We start from the raw sequence: 24,164 nt of genomic DNA on the forward strand, positions 1-24,164 counted from the left end.
TCGATTCAAATATTACAGAGAAGAAAGTAGCCGTTGCTAAAAAATAACTGCAAGCCGATAATTATTCCGTGAGTCGTATTTCTTTATTTGTTGTTTGGTTATCGGTACACGTAATATCTATCGATTAAAAAATAGTTCTCTCCTAATCACTCGCGTGCTAGTATCCGTAATCCTTTAAGAATATACTCGATAGAAAAAGATGAAATAAAGATGGCGACGCTTTGGTTCCAATGCCGCGGTTACGAGTCTCAATGGCGCCAGGGAATCGCAATTTTTCAACGCGGACAAACTTACGTGTACAACGCTAAAGTATTTCAGGTAAAACTATTTATCGTTACGCAAGTGAAATATAAATATAGAAAATATGTAAAGGGTTCGATCGTGTCGCGGTCAACGTTGTCATTGCTTTAGAGGAAACGAAGAACGAATTTCCCAGCGTCCACTGTTCGTTAATAGTAGCGTAGAAAAAATGGAAAATTGTTCTACGAACTCGTCGCGTAGACGGTTTTAAGAATTCACGAATTTCGATCGGAATTTCGATTTCACGTACGAGTCTATCTACGATAAATTCTTCGTCCGATTGGTTCGCCGCCGATCGCGAATAAAAATATAACTGAACACTTTTAGCGCGAAACGAACATCGTCGACCGGCGTTAAAGAATTTTTCATTTATTTCCCTGTAAATGCGCGTGGACGTCATTTTTTACTTTAATCTCGCAGCGAGTTATCTGAACTTTCTCGGTCTACGATTATCGAAGGAAAGAACTTTCACGAAGCTTTGTCGGACATCTTACATGGCGCGTTCTCGCATTGACTACTCATCGGAAAGGGTGCACTAAACGTTACTAAAAATAGCTTATATAAAACATCTGCCTGAGAGCGATAGATCTTTTTCTACTTTAATATAACCGGCATTTACAGCTTTTTTCCCATCGCTTATTATTAAAAATACTATATCGACGTGGACCTTACGACACCTCGTTCAACGACCTCATTGAATATAATTTCACCACGAAATTAGTCTCGTTTGTACTGCTCTAAATGTACTATGCTTTCGCTTTTTTCTATTTATTTTTCTCTTTTTTTTTTTTTGGAGGGGGAGGGGGGAAGACTTTTTTCTCAACGATCGACGATTTTACGTTTTTACGCTTCCCTCAGTTTAGGTACTCGTGACAGTTCATTTAGGAAAAATAATTCACGCTCCTTGCATTGGTTCGAAGACTTTTTCGTCGCTAACATCGGCGTTGAAGTAACAAAGAAATCGGTGGAATTCGTCCAAAATACGTTAGCCGATCGTTGCAGTATTTCCTTGCTGATCGTATGAAAGTAAAACAATTTCATTTCAGTTTCATTCGAAACGATAGAAACAACAAAAGTCTCGAAACCATTCTTGGCAAAGTTCTTTTCCTTCCAACTGTGTTCCTCGAGCAGCAAATGTACATTGGCGCAGGGCAATAATGGAATTTGTACTCTGCAACGTCCGATATTTGTTATTTCATCGTAACTGCGATATTGAGGCGGGGGGTGATAGCTGTCTCGAATATTCATAGGATGGAAAGAAAAAAGGTCGTACGTAACGTGAGACCTGCTTCGACGCGAGCGCTATTGCAAAACAGAATAAAAAAGTGCAATGCAACGGAATGCTCGTTACGCAATATAAATATATTCTTTTACTACAGCGGCGAGGAGATACTGTATTTACAAATTGGCACTTTCTTCGGTTTGGAATATTACATAGTTTGTTGGTAAATGCGATTGATTCCGATGCGTGGTCAACCGAGAGAATTTTTCGAGTTGCGAACACGACAAATGAGGAAACTTATGCTCATTTGCATTGTCTGTCATTAAGGTTTAGGCTAGTTTGAAACAGTATCGCTCGGTACTGCAAGGTGTTGCACGATTTAGGATCACCAGCAATCTACGTACATTCGAACAAAGTCGTTTTACACGCTAATTCTTCGTTTTTTAATTCGTCGATTGCCACCAAAAAAAGAAATATCAAAATTAATAAAAAAAAAAATGTTTGAAACTATATATTTAAGTTATTCTCGAGTTACTTACTCGCACACTTTTTAATGCAAGTGGCTCTCTATAAACTATGAATAATAATAGGCTACGCATCAACATTGTGCAAGTTAAAAACGTGCAAATCTATTATCGGGACATATCGTCGAGAACACTTTAAACAACCTTAATTTCCCCTATGACAGTGCAACACGCCAAACTATTTCAAACTGCGTTCGATCGTTTCGATGCAGAGATTCGATGGTTTACGCTACGTTAGGAAATCGTAATCGTGTCTTTTTGTCGAGTACTCCGGGTCGATCGATCGAACGATTATAAACACTTGCAGCAAACACGAGCAGAACTCAAAGTTTATATCCCAAAGAACAGGGACGGTTCGATTCTTGAAACGATTTTCTAGGATTCGTTTCTATACTTTGAAATTTTACAAGGCGTGAGATCGAAAGGTGATCGTTTACTATGAATTTTCAAGCGAGAATCACTCAAAAAATCAACAATGAATTACTAGGCTTTTGGCTGGACCCAAAGATTAAGTGGACTCTCAATCTCAACTGAATTATTTTAGTTAATTTTTATTTTTACCACATTAACTTTCTTTTAAAGGATTCAAAAAATAATGAACTAATAGAGGATTACATAAATTTTCGCATTTTTCCGTACACACATCAGCAGTGTATTGTACAAGTAAAATTAAGACTGAAATGTTACATAACAAAAAATCCATAAATGCTTTGTTACGCAGTTATAACAAAAATATGAACTGTGAAACTCGGTTGAGATTCAGGACATTAAAATGAGAAAAACAATTTACAATAAAATGGAATCAATCTTTTGCAAGTACTGAACATAAACTTGAACGATAGTTCAAAAAGTTATCATCGAAGAAAGAATGCTTCAGCAGTCAAAATAAATTATAGAAACTAAACTCTGATAAAGAAATGTTTAAGTTATCCACATAATTCTACGTAAAAAACTATTTTTTCGTGCCTTAACTAGTAGTTGCACTCTTTAAACAAAATTTTAGTAAATTTATTGGTTTAGTAAATAAAAGAATATTTTATATTTTTGTCATAACTTCTTAACAAATCATGTATGAATTTTTTGTGTATAACACTTTAGTCTTATTTTTACTTGTGGAACACACTGTTGAAGTGTGTACGGAAAAATGCGGAACACCCTGTATATTATCCAATATTTAAGCTGCAGTGGCACCAATAATCCACTTAAGGAAATTACACGGATGAAAATGGCGCGTATAATGCAGAAAAAAATATTTATTTACGACGAATGTACCAAGCTCCAACTTTTAACGTTTATTCGACGAGGGATATAAGAATTAAATTAATTAAACTTTAGTATTTCCTAGATATTTTAGAAAATAATTGCCCGTAAATGAGTATTTATACATTAAAAATATCATAATATATGGGAACTTGACACGTACGAGAAAGTTGCCCCGATATACAATGAGTTGCAATTATTCTCGATTGCAATTGTAAAGAAACAGGAAAGTAGGCAAAAGATATAGTCACAAAATGTCAGAATTTTGTTCAAATTATCAAGGTATCGAGCAAATTGTAAATAGTAAATATGAAAGTAAATATTTACTTTGCATTGAAAATGAAGATATTCAACCCTTCAAAATAAGATTGGATTTCAATTAGTTTGCACCAGTTTCGCTCCACGGTTCAAATTTAATCAAACTTAATTTAAGCCTAACCCTAACCCAAACCAGTTTGGATCGGTTTAAACCACTTTCGACGTGATTGATAAAATTAAAATTAATTGTAATATATCTCAATCAGTAAAATTGGAATTTTGTACAAATTAGCAAGACAATAATATTAGTTTAAGCTACAGTGATCCCAATGATACACTTAAGAGAATTACACAGTTAAAAATGGCGCGTATAATACAGAAATAAATATTTATTTTCGACGAGTGTACCAAGTTCGAATAACCCAAGGGGTACCTTACCAAAATGGCGCGTATAATACAGAAAGATATATTTATTTTCGACGAATGTACCAAGTTCGAATAACCCAAGGGGTACTTTATCAAAATGGCGCGTATAGTACAGAAATAAATATTTATTTTCGACGAATGTACCAAGTTCGAATAACCCAAGGGGTACCTTACCAAAATGGTGCGTATAATACAGAAAGAAATATTTATTTTCGACGAATGTACTAAGTTCGAATAACCCAAGGGGTATTTTATCAAAATGGCGCGTATAATAGAGAAATAAATATTTATTTTCGATGAATGTACCAAGTTCGAATAACCCAAGGGGTACTTTATCAAAATGGCGCGTATAATACAGAAATAAATATTTATTTTCAACGAATGTACCAAGTTCGAATAACCCAAGGGGTACTTTATCAAAATGGCGCGTATAATAGAGAAATAAATATTTATTTTCGACGAATGTATCAAGTTTGAATAGCCCAAGGGGTACTAGACATTTTTAATCGAATCGTTTCCTAGTTACTTTGTTTCAAAATCGAACGTTCCTGTTGAGGAACGATGCAAATGAGCATCGGGGTCGTTCCTTGGTCGCGTCTCGTTCTAAGCAAGGCATAAACCTCAGTTGCTATTATACACACGTAACTATGAGTATGTACAACGACTACGGATAGTTGACTTCCACGTCGTCTACTCCGCACGAACGTCTACTCTCTCTCTCTTCTCCCATTTTTTGTTAAGTTTACTTACGTTATGTTGAACACAATGATCGAATGTTTTCAATCACAATAGATTTACGCGAACGTAACGGCAAACATTCGCCTTAGTAACTCGATTCCCGGGTTGAATCGCGCTAGCCACGAGCCACCCTTAACACGTCGACTGCCCCGGCGATCTCGAACGAAACGATTTTCGTTCACGTTCTCAACGCTCGTTATTTCCTAATCGTAGATGGCGGCCGATGGACGAATTGTCGCTTGCAAGTTGACAATCGACGCGTTAATTTCCCTTCCAATCGCGATTTCAAGTTCGATTAGACGCCCAGAGGTTGCGATCCCGTCGTTCTTAAATCGACTAATATTGGAATCTAGAGCGTCCAGCGGAGTTCAACGTCGCTGGATCCCCGACGAGAATCGTCGACGCCTCCGGGAAGCCTTCTTCGAGGATCGAATAATCGTACGATAACGAAGATTGACTTGGCAATGTGCGTTTTACGTGACCGCGTGGGTACGAGCAATCGGCGGAGCCACGACCGGTTGTGTTCAGCGTCGCTTCGTCTACGTTTGAGGTAGAGTAATTCGGGAAAGAGAAAAAAGTTGTAGTGTCACCGATGGATTTATAGAATAGCAGAGAAAACCTTTGGTAGTGTAGAGTTCTTTTGCTCCATTCTTTCAGCTGTTCCGATCGCCTGGCCGTTCTGTCCGTTGCTCCGTTCGACATTACTTCGCCCCTGGTATTTTCCCTAACACCTGTAAATCACGATGATGTTATGTAAAATGTAGGAAGTAATTGGAAAATGGCATTTTGATCGGTTCTTGATGTCGCTACGATGTTTCGTTTGGCAGGAAACATTGCAGCCACATCAGAGAATCACTTTGCATATTGTTAATCCTTAAGTGGACTCTCAATCTTGATTGAATTATTTTACTTAATGTTGATTTAACCAAATTGGTAAATCAACTTTGTTTTAAAGTATTTAAAAAACAGTGAATTGTTGGAGGATTAGATAAATTTTCAAATAATTACGTTGATGTTAAGTTGTTCTGAGATATTTCTACAAGTTCTTCAAGCAGTTGTATTATAGATGTTTGACGCCGTTTGGCCAAGCTATTTCTTCCTTCGAATCTCAAATTCTATCTAATAGTTAAGTGCCAGTTTCCAGATATTTTTACCATGTACGATTGAATTGAATAATCCACTTAAGGGTTAAAGCTGAAGAAGAGTCGTGGCAAGTCTACGATCGCGAGCGGTGCAAAATCTCTACGTTTGTAACGTGTAATTTACAAGCTTTCTTTTTATACAGAAGTAACATTTTCGCTCTGGAGACGTGAAAGAAATGTATGATAGTATCCATAGACTTAGATTTGAATTAATTGTCAGGCAATGATCTTCAAGATCTTTATTCATATACGGGTGACAGGGCTTTTAGCTATCAAGACAAAGGAAATTAATTAATTATCGAATTTAGGTGTAAAGTGAGGATACAATAGTAGATACCAAGACAAATTTTAAACAGGTTTTGGTCAACGCGTTAATGTTAAAGTAGTTTGCAAATTTTCTGTATGAAGTTAAATTACTAATGCACAGTTAGAGCAAGATTATTGAATATTTTTGTACAGATTTTTAAAATACACGCTTTAAGAAAAGATATTCGATCTAATAGAGAAAGATATAAAATTAAAAATTAAAATTAATACAAAGATTAAAAATTAAAAATTAAAATAAAAAATTTTTATGGCAGATTCTAGAAGCCAAAATAAGACGAAACTCAAGAATACCAATTTGTTGATGGAGGCTTCGTTAAGAAGTTATTAACGTTCAAAGTTCCGCCAGTACTGAATTTTTTTCTCGAAAACGCGCAGGATTTTTGGAGTATGTCTATTCACCAAAAATGATTGTAATTGACCCCCGCAACCGAAAATAATTCTTTCAGAATGATTTAAAAATTTTTTTTCGCCTTAAAATTTCAGCAGTTGTCGATTTTTCATAAAAATTCGTTTTTCATTTTTAATCAAATTTGTTGACGCTGTACAAAAAAGTTGTTTAATACTTTTTTGTAGGTATCTATGAGCTCTACTTTAGAAAAAAGTTTCATTGAAATATATTCACTATCGTAGGAGTTATGACTGTTTGAAAATTGGACCATTTTTATGGGCTTTTTCTCATTTTGCGGGGTTAAGGATCAACTTTTTGAATATTTTTACGATTTCTACATATTCGCCACCAAAATACGCGCTGCTTGCCGTTTGAAACATTGAAATCCTCCAATCCGTTCAGAAGTTATGATGTTTTGAAGATTCGCGTGAGGGCAGACATTTCTCTGGCCATAAATTATAATTTCGGTGAGGAATTTTTTTCTCGAAACTGTGTTGGATTTCAGGGGTATATCTTTTGACAAAAAATACTTGTAATTGATCCCTGTAACTAAAAATAATTTTTCCAAGACGATTCGAAATTCTTTTTTTTCACCCAAAATTTTCAGCACATACACGAAATTTTGTCTCGAAACTGCGTAGGATTTCGGGGGTATGTCTTTTGACCAAAAATGCTTGTAATTGACCCCTGCAACTGAAAATATTTTTTCCAGAACGATTTGAAATTTTTTAATTTCACGGAAAAATTTCAGCACCTACTCGAATTGTTTTCTCGAAACTGAGTAGAATTTCGGGGGTATGTCTATTCACTAAAAATGCTTGTAATTGACCCCTGCAACTGAAAATATTTTTTCCAGAACGATTTGAAATTTTTTAATTTCAACACCTACTCGAATTATTTTCTCGAAACTGAGTAGGATTTCGGGGATATGTCTATTCATTAAAAATGCTTGTAATTGATCCCGTAAGCGAAAATAATTTTTCTAGAATGATTTAAAAATTTGTTAATTTAATTTTTAACGAAACCTCAGTCAAGAAATTGTTATCCTTGATTTTCGTCTTATTTTGGCTTCTAGAATTTCCCATTAAAATTTTTTCTAAGGGTGGCCGAACACCCTGTATAATACAAAAATTAGACGATTCCTAAAAGAAAAAAAGGACTGGTCATTTGACCTTGATAGGAATGAGTTTACACGAAGTGTTGGTAGATTTAGTATTAGATAATAATTCTCCAGTCCGAAAAGGGGTCCCTTCCCATACAAGTAATACTCGATCCACGATGGTGAATTAGCTATGTACAGTTTCTAGAGGACCCAAGGGCCTTTCGAACCTACTTTTGAAATATCTACACCGGTCAGTGCTTGTACAGCTGGAGGTACTTGCCCCACAAGGCGGGTAATGTCCCCGCTGATCGCGTCGCTTCCACCGAGAATTACGATCTCCTCCGTTCTGGCCAACGGTGCTGCAACCTCCGCTGCGATCTGAAAGAGGAACGTCGACGTTAGAGCGTTTGTACGGTTGTCGAACCGCGAAAATCGATGCCCACCTTTGGCAGTGCGTTCAAAGCGATCTGCAGAATGGCCGCCTCGCCGTATTTCTTGTACACAACGGCTTTCATCCGCATACGCTCCGCTTCCGATACACCTATCGCCTCCAGAGCCTGAGCCTCCGCTTCTCCGATCAATCGAATTTTCTCGGCCTCGGCCGCAGCCGCGTTCATCGTTTGCGTCCTAAAAACGACGCAAAACCCGGTAAAAGCTTACGCTAGAAATAGCGAAGCCGGACGATTGATTTCCTCTCGTCGGTCATTAATTCTGCCCGACATTTTCCTGACTGATTAACGGCCTTGGGATCGTTCCGTACATTACCATTCGATGATCTTTGGTGGTATTCTCATCGAATAGGGATGTAAGCCTCTCAAAAGTCTGACTAATCAACCACATTTTCAATTTTAGCGATATTTTGAGGGGAGTCTTCTACTGTAAGTCGCCAAAAAATTCGATTTTTTATCTTTTTGCGTTTAAAATTAACAAAGTTATACGTATTCCTCGAGCTATATGTGTTTGAATGCTCTGACCCTTCTATTCAAATGCGTTTTTCTAAAAACTATCTCTTCTGAATTGGCTCCCATGTTATCTCAACGAACAATAAAGTATTACTCATGTAGCACAATAACGTAAAAATCATTATTTTTTCTATTTTTTATTAGTCTGCTAAAGTTGAAAATAACCAAAAAGATCGATATTTCAACTTCAAAATACTGCCATTTTTTAAATTATAAATTTTATTCTGTCCATTTGTCTATAAACAAATGTATCCTAATTAAGAATCTTTTTCGTTTTTTTCACTTAGACAAACACAATGGCTGGAATCATGGAAGCCATTAGGGCTGGAATCTGTACTGCCACTAATTTTGACTATTTCTCGTTGCAAAAATTTGTAAATATTACCGAACGAGTAATAAATACATGTGCAAAACACTGATGCAAGAAGTTGCATAATTTCTTTATAAAAAAAAAAACGCGTTTTACTGAAGAAGACCGTAAGAAACGTCGTAGAAGCATAACGTCCATTTTGTGTAGCTTAGTTTCAGTGAACAATTTGGCACAACAGTTTGACTTAACGTTTTACCAATAATTTGGATGGCCTACGTTGCACGATTTTAAACCAAAAACTGACGTAATTTTAAACAGAAGGAAACGTCGACAGAATGAATGAGCTTTTTTCAGCTTTGTAATAGTGAATTACATTTTTCCTTCGGCCACTCTGCCAATTTTATAGTGTTCGGCCTCGGCTGGCAGCCGCACGGTGCTCTGGAGCTCGTGTTCCTTTCGACGGACTTCCTGTTCCTCCACTTCGATCTGTTTGCGCCTCTCCACGACTTCTATCTGAATCTCCTCGTTTCGTATCCGTTGCCTTATCTTGGCTGCTTGGAGTTCGTAGGCCAGCTGAGCCTCGGCTTTCTGTGGAAAGTTCGAAAGATCAACCGTAACCGTGGCGGATCGCAGCAGAGAAGTGGCTAAATGGAACGTAAAATTGTCTTTGAACGTCGACGTACCGCGGTGTTGACTTCCTGATCGAAGTGTGCTTTTTGTAGCTGGAAGAGTCTCGCGTTGTCTTTGATCTTTGTGTCGGTGTTGTACTTTATGTCCATCGCCGCTTTCTCGCATTCCGCTTCCTGTTCGAAGGGAGGAAGATGTTAATTGTGGCTGGGAGGCAATCGAGTCGAATAAAAATCAATTGTCCAAACGTTACTGCTATAGCTAGACTAGCTAGATTAGATTGTTATATTTAGGGGTTGAGACAGCCCTCTGCAAAGCTCACATTTCATTAATTCTATTAATAAAAATGTGAATTTCCATAAAGATCCGCGGTCTAGTTATAGCATTAAATTTTTGATTGCTTTTAAAGAATAATAAACGAAAAAGAACGATAGTTTTACGGAATAATTATTGAATGAAAAGAACGAACGAATGTATTAGTATTGTTATTTAATTTTTGTATCAATTGCCCTCGATCATCTTGAAACGAGACAATCTCAATTAAGACTCCTAACTACTTAGAAGACCGGCTCATTTGCGGAAGACTGATACATAGTTGCCAAGTTCCTTATTGTTGTCCTACTTTCCACAATAGTAATTCAACAGACTATTTCTACATTATACCGACTAACAGATGTTACATTTCACGTTTAAGGAGAGCCAATTCCGTCTGCCAGTTTCCCGCACAGCGGGCAGCCATATTTCTAATTCGCCACACAACGGGGAATAAATGGATCATACGGTTCATTACAAAAGAATTTTTTGTGTAACTATAAATATGATAATACTACGTGCAATTAATGCTTATGACTGGCGGAGTTGTTGACTAAGAATGAAAATAACATTGATTGCTGATCTGATGGGAAACTCTTAAATGGAAAAGAAAAGATACTAACTATTCAAAGCATGTTGGGTATAATAGTTTTCCATTTTTATTTCATGCAAACCTTTCTAATTAAGAGACAGAAAACGTATGCTTGGTATTACTATTCAAATATTTTATTTTATTGAAAGTAAAATAAGATTGCAGCATTGAGATTTGAATCTGAAATATAGGTGGATAGATCTTTTGTATTTTTTATGACTCTCAATAAGAGAAATTTTAAAGATAGAAATATATATTGTTGATACATATGTAGGTTGAAAAATAGTCAGAATTAAATTGAAAGCATTGTAATCACAAAAAAATAAAAAGAGATTGCAGTACTGAGATTTGAATCCGGAACATTAGAGGATAGATCATTGTATTTTTTATAAATAAAGATATGAGAAATTTTAAAGATTGAAATATATATTCTTGATGTAGGTTGAAAAATAGTCAGAATTAAATTGGAAGCATTGTAATCACAAAAAAATAAAAAGAGATTGCAGTACTGAGATTTGAATCTGGGTCATTGGTGGGTAGATCTTTGTTCTTCTTATAAATCACGACAAGGGAAATTTAAAAGATTCAAATATATGTATGCTGGTTGAAAAATAATCTGAAATAAATGCAATTTTGCATTGAAAGCATTGGAAACACCGAAAAGTAAAAGAAGATTGCAGCATTGAGATTTGAATCTGTGACGATCTTTCTATTTTTTATGAAATGCAATAAGAGAAATTTTAGAGATTGAAATATATATTCCTAATATATACTCACGTTGGAAAATAAACAAAATTAAATTGAAAGCATCGCAATTATCAAAAAGTAAAAAAAAATATTGCACCATTGAAATTTGCATCTAGGACATTGGTGGATAGGTTTTTGCATTTTTTATGGCCCACAGTATGAGTAATTTAAAAGATTTAAATATATGTGTATACATGCAGATTGATAAATAATCAGAAATAAATGCAATTTTGCATTGAAAGCATTGGAATCACCAAAAAGTAAAAAAAGATTGCAGCATTGAGATTTGAATCTGGGACGATCTTTCTATTTTTTATGAATTACAATAAGAAAAATTTTAGATTGGAATATACATTCCTGATATATACTCACGTTGGAAAATAATCACAATTAAATTGAAGACATTGTAAGTATCAAAAAGTAAAAACAAATTGCAGTATTGAGTTTTGCATCTAGAACATTGGTGGATAAATCTTTCTATTTTTTATGTATCACAGTATGAGAAATTTAAAAGATTGAAATATATATTCCTAATATATACTCACGTTGGAAAATAAACAAAATTAAATTGAAAGCATCGCAATTATCAAAAAGTAAAAAAAAATATTGCACCATTGAAATTTGCATCTAGGACATTGGTGGATAGGTTTTTGCATTTTTTATGGACCACAGTATGAGAAATTTAAAACATTGAAATATACGTATATACATGCTGATTGAAAAATAATCAGAAATAAATGCAATTTTGCATTGAAAGCATTGGAAACACCGAAAAGTAAAAGAAGATTGCAGCATTGAGATTTGAATCTGTGACGATCTTTCTATTTTTTATGAAATGCAATAAGAGAAATTTTAGAGATTGAAATATATATTCCTAATATATACTCACGTTGGAAAATAAACAAAATTAAATTGAAAGCATCGCAATTATCAAAAAGTAAAAAAAAATATTGCACCATTGAAATTTGCATCTAGGACATTGGTGGATAGGTTTTTGCATTTTTTATGGCCCACAGTATGAGTAATTTAAAAGATTTAAATATATGTGTATACATGCAGATTGATAAATAATCAGAAATAAATGCAATTTTGCATTGAAAGCATTGGAATCACCAAAAAGTAAAAAAAGATTGCAGCATTGAGATTTGAATCTGGGACGATCTTTCTATTTTTTATGAATTACAATAAGAAAAATTTTAGATTGGAATATACATTCCTGATATATACTCACGTTGGAAAATAATCACAATTAAATTGAAGACATTGTAAGTATCAAAAAGTAAAAACAAATTGCAGTATTGAGTTTTGCATCTAGAACATTGGTGGATAAATCTTTCTATTTTTTCTGTATCACAGTATGAGAAATTTAAAAGATTGAAATATATATTCCTAATATATACTCACGTTGGAAAATAAACAAAATTAAATTGAAAGCATCGCAATTATCAAAAAGTAAAAAAAAATATTGCACCATTGAAATTTGCATCTAGGACATTGGTGGATAGGTTTTTGCATTTTTTATGGACCACAGTATGAGAAATTTAAAACATTGAAATATACGTATATACATGCTGATTGAAAAATAATCAGAAATAAATGCAATTTTGCATTGAAAGCATTGGAAACACCGAAAAGTAAAAGAAGATTGCAGCATTGAGATTTGAATCTGTGACGATCTTTCTATTTTTTATGAAATGCAATAAGAGAAATTTTAGAGATTGAAATATATATTCCTAATATATACTCACATTGGAAAATAAACAAAATTAAATTGAAAGCATCGCAATTATCAAAAAGTAAAAAAAAATATTGCACCATTGAAATTTGCATCTAGGACATTGGTGGATAGGTTTTTGCATTTTTTATGGACCACAGTATGAGAAATTTAAAAGATTTAAATATATGTGTATACATGCAGATTGATAAATAATCAGAAATAAATGCAATTTTGCATTGAAAGCATTGGAATCACCAAAAAGTAAAAAAAGATTGCAGCATTGAGATTTGAATCTGTGACGATCTTTCTATTTTTTATGAAATACAATAAGAGAAATTTTAGAGATTGAAATATATATTCCTAATATATACTCACATTGGAAAATAATCACAATTAAATTGAAGACATTGTAAGTATCAAAAAGTAAAAACAAATTGCAGTATTGAGTTTTGCATCTAGAACATTGGTGGATAAATCTTTCTATTTTTTCTGTATCACAGTATGAGAAATTTAAAAGATTGAAATATATATTCCTAATATATACTCACGTTGGAAAATAAACAAAATTAAATTGAAAGCATCGCAATTATCAAAAAGTAAAAAAAAATATTGCACCATTGAAATTTGCATCTAGGACATTGGTGGATAGGTTTTTGCATTTTTTATGAACCACAGTATGAGAAATTTAAAAGATTGAAATTTGTATCCTTAATATATATGCACGTTGAAAAATGATTAGAATTAAATTGAAAGCACGGCAATTACCAATAATTTTCCAGGATCATGCGTTTAATATGAAAGGAAAAATAAATAAAAATTTCGTAACTGAAATTGTGTTGCGTTAACCTCGAGGTTGAGTTAATTAGAGCCATGCGGTGGATTGTCTGGTTACAGCAATAAACTAGAACGAAGGGGGTAGGGAGTTCTCGTGTCATTCGCTGGGTATTCGTGCGTGAACGTACCCGAATGCCAGCGTCGCGGTTCGCCTCGGCGACGCCGATGTCGGCGTCCCGTTTAACTGCGGCGGTCTGAGCCTTGCCAAGCGACGCCAAGTATTGAACTTCGTCGTAGATATCCTTTATCGTGAAAGACAGGATCTCGATGCCCATGCGACCGACGTCCGGGGCAGCGACCTCCCTTACGAGCGTGGCGAACTGATCTCGATCCTTGTAAATCTCCTCCACCGAGAGCGTGCCTTTAAATTTAGGAATCCTTCGTTAAACAGAGCGTTTTCGATACAGTAACGCACGATGAAATTTCAACTCGTTTTCTTAATCGCGAAATTAATTTGAAACTCCCACGACGGCATTTATTTTAACAAGTACAAACCAAAGAGGTATAATACACTTGAAAATTACAAAATACAACGATAGTGTAAATAAAACAGATATTTAATTGAATTTGTTTGTTCCTCTATTTGTTTAAATTACCCTACTTTTTAGTTAACGTAAATTTCAAATGAAACAGTTAAAAGCGTTGGAAGTTTCTGGTAACGAAATTGAAATATAATTCGGAGTGTAAAGGGTTAACGGTGACTTTCGACGAGAATAAAATTGTACATAATTCGTAACGAATATTTAATTTTTGTCGATCTAATAGTAAAATAGGGATAATAACAATTTAAAATATTAGATGTCTCTGCATCAAAAAGGTACTCTGGATTGTGTGGGTATGGCACACCATACTAATACCAAAGGTAAAGAAAAAGTTCGTAACCGAATTCACGAATTCGCGATAACAGAATTCAATATTTCGGTAAGGTAAGTGCGTCTAATTTCGAGACACTTTCAATTTTATTTCATTTAATACGCTTAATCAGCAGTTTGTTAAGTGGCATTATGTGAATAAAAACAGTTTGGATCACTTTTGACGTGATTAATAAAATTAGAATTAATTGTAACGTACCTGAATCGATCTACGCCGGTTTGAACTAGATTCGGACTAGTTTCAGTCAGTTTTACATTGTTTGATACAAATTGGGAAGAATTTGCACACACCTGATTCTAGTTTGAAACGAATAGAATCAGCTGGAATCAATTTTTCTCTGTTCGATACAATTTCAATGAGTTTGATTCGATTTAAACCGGTTTGAACTAGATTCGGATTAGTTTCAATCAGTTTTACATTGTTTGATACAAATTGGGAAGAATTTGCACACACCTGATTCTAGTTTGAAACGAATAGAATCAACTGGAACCAATTTTTCTCTGTTCGATACAATTTCAATGAGTTTGATTCGATTTAAACCGGTTTGAACTAGATTCGGATTAGTTTCAATCAGTTTTACATTGTTTGATACAAATTGGGAAGAATTTGCACACACCTGATTCTAGTTTGAAACGAATAGAATCAACTGGAACCAATTTTTCTCTGTTCGATACAATTTCAATGAGTTTGATTCGATTTAAACCGGTTTGAACTAGATTCGGATTAGTTTCAATTAGTTTTACATTGTTTGATACAAATTGGGAAGAATTTGCACACACCTGATTCTAGTTTGAAACGAATAGAATCAACTGGAACCAATTTTTCTCTGTTCGATACAATTTCAATGAGTTTGATTCGATTTAAACCGGTTTGAACTAGATTCGGATTAGTTTCAATCAGTTTTACATTGTTTGATACAAATTGGGAAGAATTTGCACACACCTGATTCTAGTTTGAAACGAATAGAATCAGCTGGAATCAATTTTTCTCTGTTCGATACAATTTCAATGAGTTTGATTCGATTTAAACCGGTTTGAACTAGATTCGGATTAGTTTCAATCAGTTTTACATTGTTTGATACAAATTGGGAAGAATTTGCACACACCTGATTCTAGTTTGAAACGAATAGAATCAACTGGAACCAATTTTTCTCTGTTCGATACAATTTCAATGAGTTTGATTCGATTTAAACCGGTTTGAACTAGATTCGGATTAGTTTCAATCAGTTTTACATTGTTTGATACAAATTGGGAAGAATTTGCACACACCTGATTCTAGTTTGAAACGAATAGAATCAGCTGGAATCAATTTTTCTCTGTTCGATACAATTTCAATGAGTTTGATTCGATTTAAACCGGTTTGAACTAGATTCGGATTAGTTTCAATCAGTTTTACATTGTTTGATACAAATTGGGAAGAATTTGCACACACCTGATTCTAGTTTGAAACGAATAGAATCAACTGGAACCAATTTTTCTCTGTTCGATACAATTTCAATGAGTTTGATTCGATTTAAACCGGTTTGAACTAGATTCGGATTAGTTTCAATCAGTTTTACATTGATTGATACAAATTGGGAAGAATTTGCACACACCTGATTCTAGTTTGAAACGAATAGAATCAACTGGAACCAATTTTTCTCTGTTCGATACAATTTCAATGAGTTTGATTCGATTTAAACCGGTTTGAAAGAGTTTTAATCTGTTTATTCCTGTCGCATGGAACTCGAAGCGGACAAAATAGAAACGGAGATAGGTAAAATGCAAGGAAATATTCTAAAGGAATATGTATATGTATCTCCAGACATTTAACGATAAAAAAATAAGCCATATAACGAAATATGTACACAAGAATGAATTGGGGGCCCGACTTTGATGCATTCTACGTATTTACGACAACGGTCTTGTCAGTAGCCAATCCATCACGAAACTTTCAAAAAAAGACTCGAATGTGTCGTAAGTAATGTGTAACACGCGATCATCGATGTTTATATTGGGATTAGAATTACTTGATTCGCTTTTATTTATACGCTTTCGCCATGAATATTAATCCCTCTTTGTAAATCACTACCAAAGATTCAGATAAAATAATTTTGTTTTCAAACCACCTCCACGTCGAGGTCTCTGATCTTTATTTCGACTGTACAGCCAATAAATTTGGAAAACACAACGAAGAAATACGACGTTAACAATATATCTCAAATACCATCTAGAAGGAACCCAAAATGAAACAGCTGCTGTTAACATTATTCCATCAACCGAACGTTATTCATTAAACCGTAGAAAAGATCATAGCCACGAAAATCCAAAGGTTGGTCTATAGTAGGTAAATTAAATAGACTTTGAGTACAAATTGGAAGGAGTAAGGATGCAGGTGATTAAATAATTAATTTTATTTTCGTGAAATTGACCTAATATTGCACGAAGATGACCCTCCAGGGTAGAGAGGATCGTCGATTTGATTTCGTGCACGCTCTTCCCGAGAAACTGTTCGCTGGCAGTGTGCAATAATTCGTCAGCCTTCATGATCTTGCATTGTGCGACCCCGGTGACGGTTAAGGGCACCCCCAAGGCTGTCTCCACGTTCTCACAGACGGGATTCAGCGTCATCACCTCCAAAGACAATCGTTGAACGTCGGTTACGAACCACCACGTGAAGGTGTAGCCTCCGACGATGGTCCTCTTCTTCATAGGTCCGCAGCATCCCCCTAAAAACAAATTTCGAAGACCAATATTAAACGCAGTTCGAAAATATTTATTTTTTTTAGATTTCTCGAACTAGATTTAGATATTATTTTCCGAAGAAACGACAATAAAAACAGTATTTTTACTCGTTATCGAATTGTATTATATCACGACCGGTTTGATTGCAGAATACGCGTGTTTCCTCGAGTTTGAAGAAACAGGCCTACAATGTCCGTTCCTTCACGAAATGGAGCATGCACGATATTCATAACACGCGATTAACAAAATTCCAATCCGAAATCCTGCGTAAGTTTCGTTTGATTATTGAAAATTCGATAAACACGGTGGACTGGGAACAACGTAAAATCGCGTTATTGCCAGTCTCGATGGAGTCAGAGCTTGTAATTAGTATCCTCGTTCGAACGTTACGTGGAAAATTATGCACGCAACTACAGAATTTTTGAAGGTCGGGGTTGTCGAATAGAAATACACGCTAAGAAGAATATTCGTTAAAGATTTGCATTTTTGGATCATCTACGTATAATTTGTTAAGAACGATTGCTGTGTTATTTTTATATAGCGGTCCATGTTCGGCGCCAGATTTGTTATCGCGAGCGTAAATCATGATACGAACTGAACATTACGATTTCGTGAACCATAAATTACCCCAAAATCCCGCCTACGTTAACCAGGTAAATCATCGAACGAAGTATAATTGAGGTAGTCTGTGTAAATTAGTTAACATATGTATACTATAAGAGAATTTTCACATAATAGAGCGCTCAGTTTTATACAATAATACTACGAACAGAAATTAAGAAATTTCTAGACAAATTGTCAGCAAGAAACAATATTAAATATAACATTGTTTACAACGTCTCCGTTTCATTTTTCCTACTTTCGATTCCATTTTACTTTCGACGAAGGTAAGGGTTATTTTCAATATTAAAAATCGTATCCATCGAAAGTTTGTACGAGAAATTGGATCACGACACTTTCGTCGAAAGAATTCAATCGAAGCTTTTGTAATTTGACGAATCGTTCGGTGGTTCGATTAACGTCAGAGGCGTCCAAATTTTTCCCCGAGCGTTGTTTATAATAATTCGCACGCATCGTCTTGTGATTCAACGATCGTTAAAGACAATACATAACCGCTTCTGTGTTGCAACGGTAAGTAGGTCGTTCTTGTACAGCAGTGGTGTACAGAGGCCAATTCGACACTTTCATCGAGTTTGTTAAACGAATTAAATACTCTAATTGCTACGAAATTAAAAAAAAAGCTAAGAAATATCAATTATTCTCTCGACAAAAGTGTCTTTAATCACGAATAACAGTTATAAGCAAAGTTGTATTAAAAAACGAGGATCTCATTTTTTCCAAGGGAATGCAATATTTATTGTAATGGAAATTCGAAACGTTTGAAATTAAAGTTTAGCATAAATTTAAAAATCTACTCAAATTCATACCAATTAATCTTACACGGTTTCTCATTCAGAATAAATAATATGGTCACAATCGTAGACACTGTGGAACGACTTTACTTAAAAGCGGCAATTTTAACATTTCTCGACCCAAAAAATTTCACAGTTTCGTTCGATCGTGTATAAATGAATTTTTGAAATTTGACTGCAAATGGAGTTGTGGTTTTTTTTTGGAAAAAATGCCCAAAGGAATTAAAAAAAATTGCATTTTATGTTAAACGATTCTTCTGAATTGGAAATTTGGTTCGTTGAAAATATTTTATAGTTTTGTTTGGCCCAGAAGCGAAAAAGGTTGAGCACCGCTGGCGTCTAGTGACCGACACCACTCTTTACCGCAAGTCGATGACGTCAAAAACTGACTCCTCGAATACCGTGTGTATCGTCAGTCGTAAACGTGATGCGTATCACGTAACCATCGATTTTGAAATTGATGGTATATCTTCTTTCCTTTCGAATCGAATTCTTTTTTCCCCCATGGGAAAATTACTATTAGAAATAATTACTGCAGGGCTTGAAAGTTGAGCACACTATTACCTGATTTTTTTTATTAAGCTCCAGGCATATCGATTTGAAACGAATAATTTTCTTATAAATATTGAGAACTTGGTAATCGTGGATCAGTAAATATTTATTTTATTTAATTAGAAGCACGTTCTTAAGTGCAACGATTAGAAACAGTGAAAATGAATGGATTCGTCGATCGCTAGAGATTATATTTCAACAAATAAGTATTACAAATTTTATATTTTCAAGTATGAATCATATATTTGAAGGATGAGGAAAGCTTTGTGTGCTCGTTGCGTGCTCGGAATAGGTAAAAAGTACGAAGAAGTTCGATAATGATATTCAGGAATCCCCCGGCCGTGCATTACGGTAATCCAAATCCCGTTCACGGCATTCTTCGATACTTTATCGTCCAAATTCATTCTAAGTTTCAATTATCTAATATTTAAACTTCCATGCTTCGCACGTACGAAACTTTTAATTTCGTTTTCCAAAAGTAATTTCACCGCTTTGGCAGAAATGTACATATCAATCGAAAATAATAATTGCAAGATTGATTAGAAAATGGCTTTGTATGTTTAAAATATGCGAATATTTTATACTTTTCATAAGATTCAACGCGATGTGAAAACAGTAAACACACATTTTTCTCGATATCTAAACAATTAATAGATACAGAACAAAAATTATTTGAGTAAAAATTATATTTAGTAATAAATTTTAATAATGAATTTAACCGTGAAAAGAGTTTTGCAAAATATCTATGTATTGTATAGTCTACTGTGCTCCGATCAGAAGTTGACAAGCAGGTCTGATCCGTCATGGCATAATCTCCTTTCTGCAAACTTAGGAGGCCTTACAGTCGTGAAAACTGCTTTTGAAACGATAGCAGGTGCAAGTTATAGTATATACCTAGTATTGATAAACCCTAATATGTTTCTTCACGATGGACCTTCTTTCTCGAGATATTTTAATTTAAAGTTTCGTACATATTTAGTAAAAGAATTACTTTTTACTTTACAGAACAAGATTTGGTTAAGTCCGTAGAATGATTGGCTACGAAGCTTTTGGTATTGGGTGGGAATCCCTGACAAATTATTTCCTTTCTTTTATTATTTTGAAATGCAGAAATATATTTTGTTTATTATGTATATGTGACATAAATATTAATGCAAAAAATCCTTAAATTTTTAATACAAAAGATAGTAGCAAATACAGTAGTAAAATAGCATTATATTTCTATCATAATCATTATCAAGTAAATTTTGTATTTCAAATATGTCCTACAATCATAAGCGTCGATAATGACGATACGAATGACTAATACAGAATTTACTCGTTAATGACTAACATGAACTATTAATAAAGAAAAATATATGCGACATATAATGTTATTTTACTACTGTATGCCATATATATTTAATAAATAAAATATATTTTTGCATTTAAATATAATAAAAGAAAAAAAGTTTATGGGAATTCGAACCCACTACCAAAAGTTTCGTAACTAATCACTCTATTGATTTTCCCACATCTATAAAGTAAATTTAAGTAATTCTTTTACTATATGTGTACCAAACTTTAAATCAAAATACATGAAAAACGAAGGCCCATTGCGAAGAAATCTATTACAGTTTTATAATATTAGGTATACACTATAACTTGCACCTGCTATCGTTTCAAAAGCAATTATCACGACTGTAAGGCCTCCTAAGTTCGCAGGAAGGAGACTATGCCATGACGAATCAGACCTACTTGCCGACTTCTCATCGGAGGCACAGTAGATCGTATAATACAAGCATAATAGATGAAGTAGATTATATTGCAACGAATCAGACCAACTTCTCATCCCAGAATAGTAACATTATAAAATAATAAATACAAGCGATAGAGTAGCCGACATAGACTATAATTAGCCGGTAAGATTAATCTATAATTAACACTTTTACGGCCGCTAACGCGTATACGTGACTTCGCCACCTAATAGATATCAGTCACTATCGTGTTACGTGACTTCATCAGTTACCGATTTTTGGCCACTATCGCGTACACATAACTTGGCTAACTGGTTATCGGCCGCTGACACGTATGTGTGATACGATTATTTCGGTAACTACGTCATTATTAATGTGCAAAAGGGATGAAGGTGATTTGTTCGTGAGGGACAGATGTGATTCTTATATAATATTAATTTGTGTAAAATGATTGTGTGATTGGTGCGTTTTAAATTCATTTATATAATTATATCGTTTGTAAATTTGTTCCAAATGCAATTCTCTTCGTTAAATCCTACACTATTAGGGGTCTTGGGTCGAAAATTAATTGCTTCGGAAGTTATGATTTTCGTCCCGAATTCTCATATACTCTTTGTTATATCCTACACTATTAGGGGTCTTGGGTTAAAAATTAATTGCTTCGGAAGTTACGATTTTTGTCTCGAATTTCCATATATACGAAACACCGTGTTAATTGAAAGTTTGTTCTTCTCTGGAAAATTCTATGAACGCTACCGGGGTATTTGTTTGTTAGAGAAACCGTTGCAGGTAAGTTCCATTTCAACGAGGGCCGCGCGTCGATGGGGTACCGTGCCGGAAGAACGGTCCCGCGAAGGAGGCGGAGATGAACGTCGATGGAACGAGCACGAGGCGTAGGAAGGAAGGGGAAACGGTCGACCGTTATGCGGCGTGTTCGAAAGGTTCGTAACCTGTTCGTTCGCCAGCCGTTGCTCCAATCTCGTGGATCCAGCATGCGGACGCCAGTGCCAGGAGCAAGGTCATGGTCAGTGTTACACCGTCCACAGCGCGACAATTGCCACGATCACGAGGAATTCGTCGATCTTCCGGCCGATAGAAAAGGCATTAGGCCAACGGTGACCTGGTTCGACGTCTCCAATTTTCTGGGACGTCGCTCGAGGAACCGGACGATTTGGTCAGCAGAGACTTTCGTTGACGTCAAAAGACATGTTACTTTTTTTATTATCGCCGTGTCGAGTCTCGCCTCTCGCTGCTGACCGTTTAGTGCGGAAGGGGATCTCGGAAGAGGATCTTCAGGGGCCTCGTAGATCGTCCAACGGTCGTGAAGTGTCCTTTCCAAAGTGAAATTAGAGGGAAGAGAGGAAGGAAATCGAGCTGAGAAAGTTGCTTCGAAAATTCGTGATGTTCAAGCAGGCCAGGATCAGGATCAGGATCAAAGTGAGAAGTGACTGGTAGAATTCTTGGAAAATGTTTGGGATTGTTCCGTGATAGAGAGGAACGAGTCATAGGGAGCTATGTGGGCAACGAAAGAGGCTGAAAGCAAACGTGACCAAGCAACGTTGAACCTGTGAATCCTCTTCCCGAAGAATGGACAGGCGGTGTAACGACTAAGTGCATCGATTACTTAGAGGAAAAGAAGCTTCTGGAGTGCAGGTTATCTGCAATCTCTCGGAAAGTAGGTGAGCGAGTACTGCTTTCCTTTTCGTATACACTGAATCCCTATCGAACGCGAAGCACATCTGTGTCTCCGGGATGATTTACTCTTTCATGGAAATGCTTTCAATCGACCGTCGAAGGCTTCGGTTACTTTTCCAATCCTTTTCACTCGGTTTCCCGGACTTTTAACAAACCGTCGACACCTTGCTTCGTTACAGCCAAACGCGATTATTTATTTACTGTTGTGGACACAATTAAGTGGACAGCTAAAGGAAATCAGTGTAAATTAAATTTAACCAAAATAGTATAACTATTGTGCACTTAAGTTTTATATATTAACGTGTTTCATTTGCTTACAGAACTTTTATAGAAACTTCAATAATATGAATTTATAGGAAATGCACTTTTGAAGTAACAGTGTAATAGTCAAATTTAAAATATATAATAACGGTTTAGGAAATGTTTACCTTTTTTACTGGGGCCCCCATTTTCCAAATTAGGCTCATAGTCCTTGTAATATGGAATACAATGACACATCAAATTCAGTAGAACTGGATCATTTTTGAAATTTTAAACCAATTAGTAAAGATATCCACCTGAATTCAACTAGAAGGGTGGGCTTTGAATATGGTTCCATGAGGAGCACCATTTTGCAATTTATTTTTTTATTTTGCCCCTCTTTTTTTTAATTAAATATTATAAATTGACTATAGCAATATTTTTAAATGGTATACAATAAAATTCTTATGAAATAATCTGATATGGTTTAAAAATCCTATTTAATAATAGAGAAATTTTCATATATCCAGTGAAAATTATCAATAATTGAATATGATTTTTAATTAAATATTATAAATTGACTATAGCAATATTTTGAAATGGTATACAATAAAATTCTTATGAAATAATTTGATATGGTTTAAAAATCCTATTTAATAATAGAGAAATGTTCATATATCCAGTGAAAATTATCAATAATTGAATATGATTTTTAATTAAATATTATAAATTGACTATAGCAATATTATCCTCGACAATCAACCAACATTTTCATTAAATATACTTTATTTCAACACCAATGTAAATATTAATTTCAATTATTCGTCAAATAATCTACGTACCATAAAGGTATAGAATATTCAAAACTTAAGTACATAATAGTTATACTACTTTGATTAAATTCATACCTATTTCCCCTACCTGTCCACTTAATTTTGTCTGCAACTGTATTTATTATATAAAAATCTGTCAGTGTACAGAATATAATATTTTTACAATTTAGGTAGAAAATAGATAAAGAATAGTATTTTATTTATTTAACACTAGAACTATCCAACTGCTCAAAATTGATCGTGGTTTTCTATAAGAGAATGGATAAACATTTCTTTAAGTATCTATCATTTTAATTTCTTTATAATTTTCGC

The 24,164-nt window shown here is 34.7% G+C and overlaps 1 protein-coding gene across 2 annotated transcripts in view; it reads right to left on the minus strand.

The window, feature by feature from the left end:
* Positions 1-5,363: 5,363 nt before the first annotated feature.
* Positions 5,364-24,164, minus strand: part of LOC122400222 (flotillin-2) — a 168,353-nt gene continuing 149,552 nt past the window's right edge. For both annotated transcript variants that reach the window (XM_043401574.1, XM_043401572.1), the window contains 7 exons: positions 17,072-17,368; positions 13,917-14,149; positions 9,643-9,762; positions 9,333-9,547; positions 8,131-8,314; positions 7,919-8,065; positions 5,364-5,459 (listed from right to left, as the gene is read on the minus strand). In XM_043401574.1, the coding sequence (XP_043257509.1) occupies positions 5,430-5,459; positions 7,919-8,065; positions 8,131-8,314; positions 9,333-9,547; positions 9,643-9,762; positions 13,917-14,149; positions 17,072-17,368 (1,226 nt within the window). In that variant the 3' untranslated portion in view covers positions 5,364-5,429. The remainder of the gene's footprint in view (positions 5,460-7,918; positions 8,066-8,130; positions 8,315-9,332; positions 9,548-9,642; positions 9,763-13,916; positions 14,150-17,071; positions 17,369-24,164) is intronic.

This window comes from Colletes gigas, unplaced genomic scaffold (genome assembly GCF_013123115.1).
Source record: "Colletes gigas isolate AHSC1104 unplaced genomic scaffold, ASM1312311v1 Colletes_gigas_Sc00016, whole genome shotgun sequence".
NCBI lineage: Eukaryota > Metazoa > Arthropoda > Insecta > Hymenoptera > Colletidae > Colletes > Colletes gigas.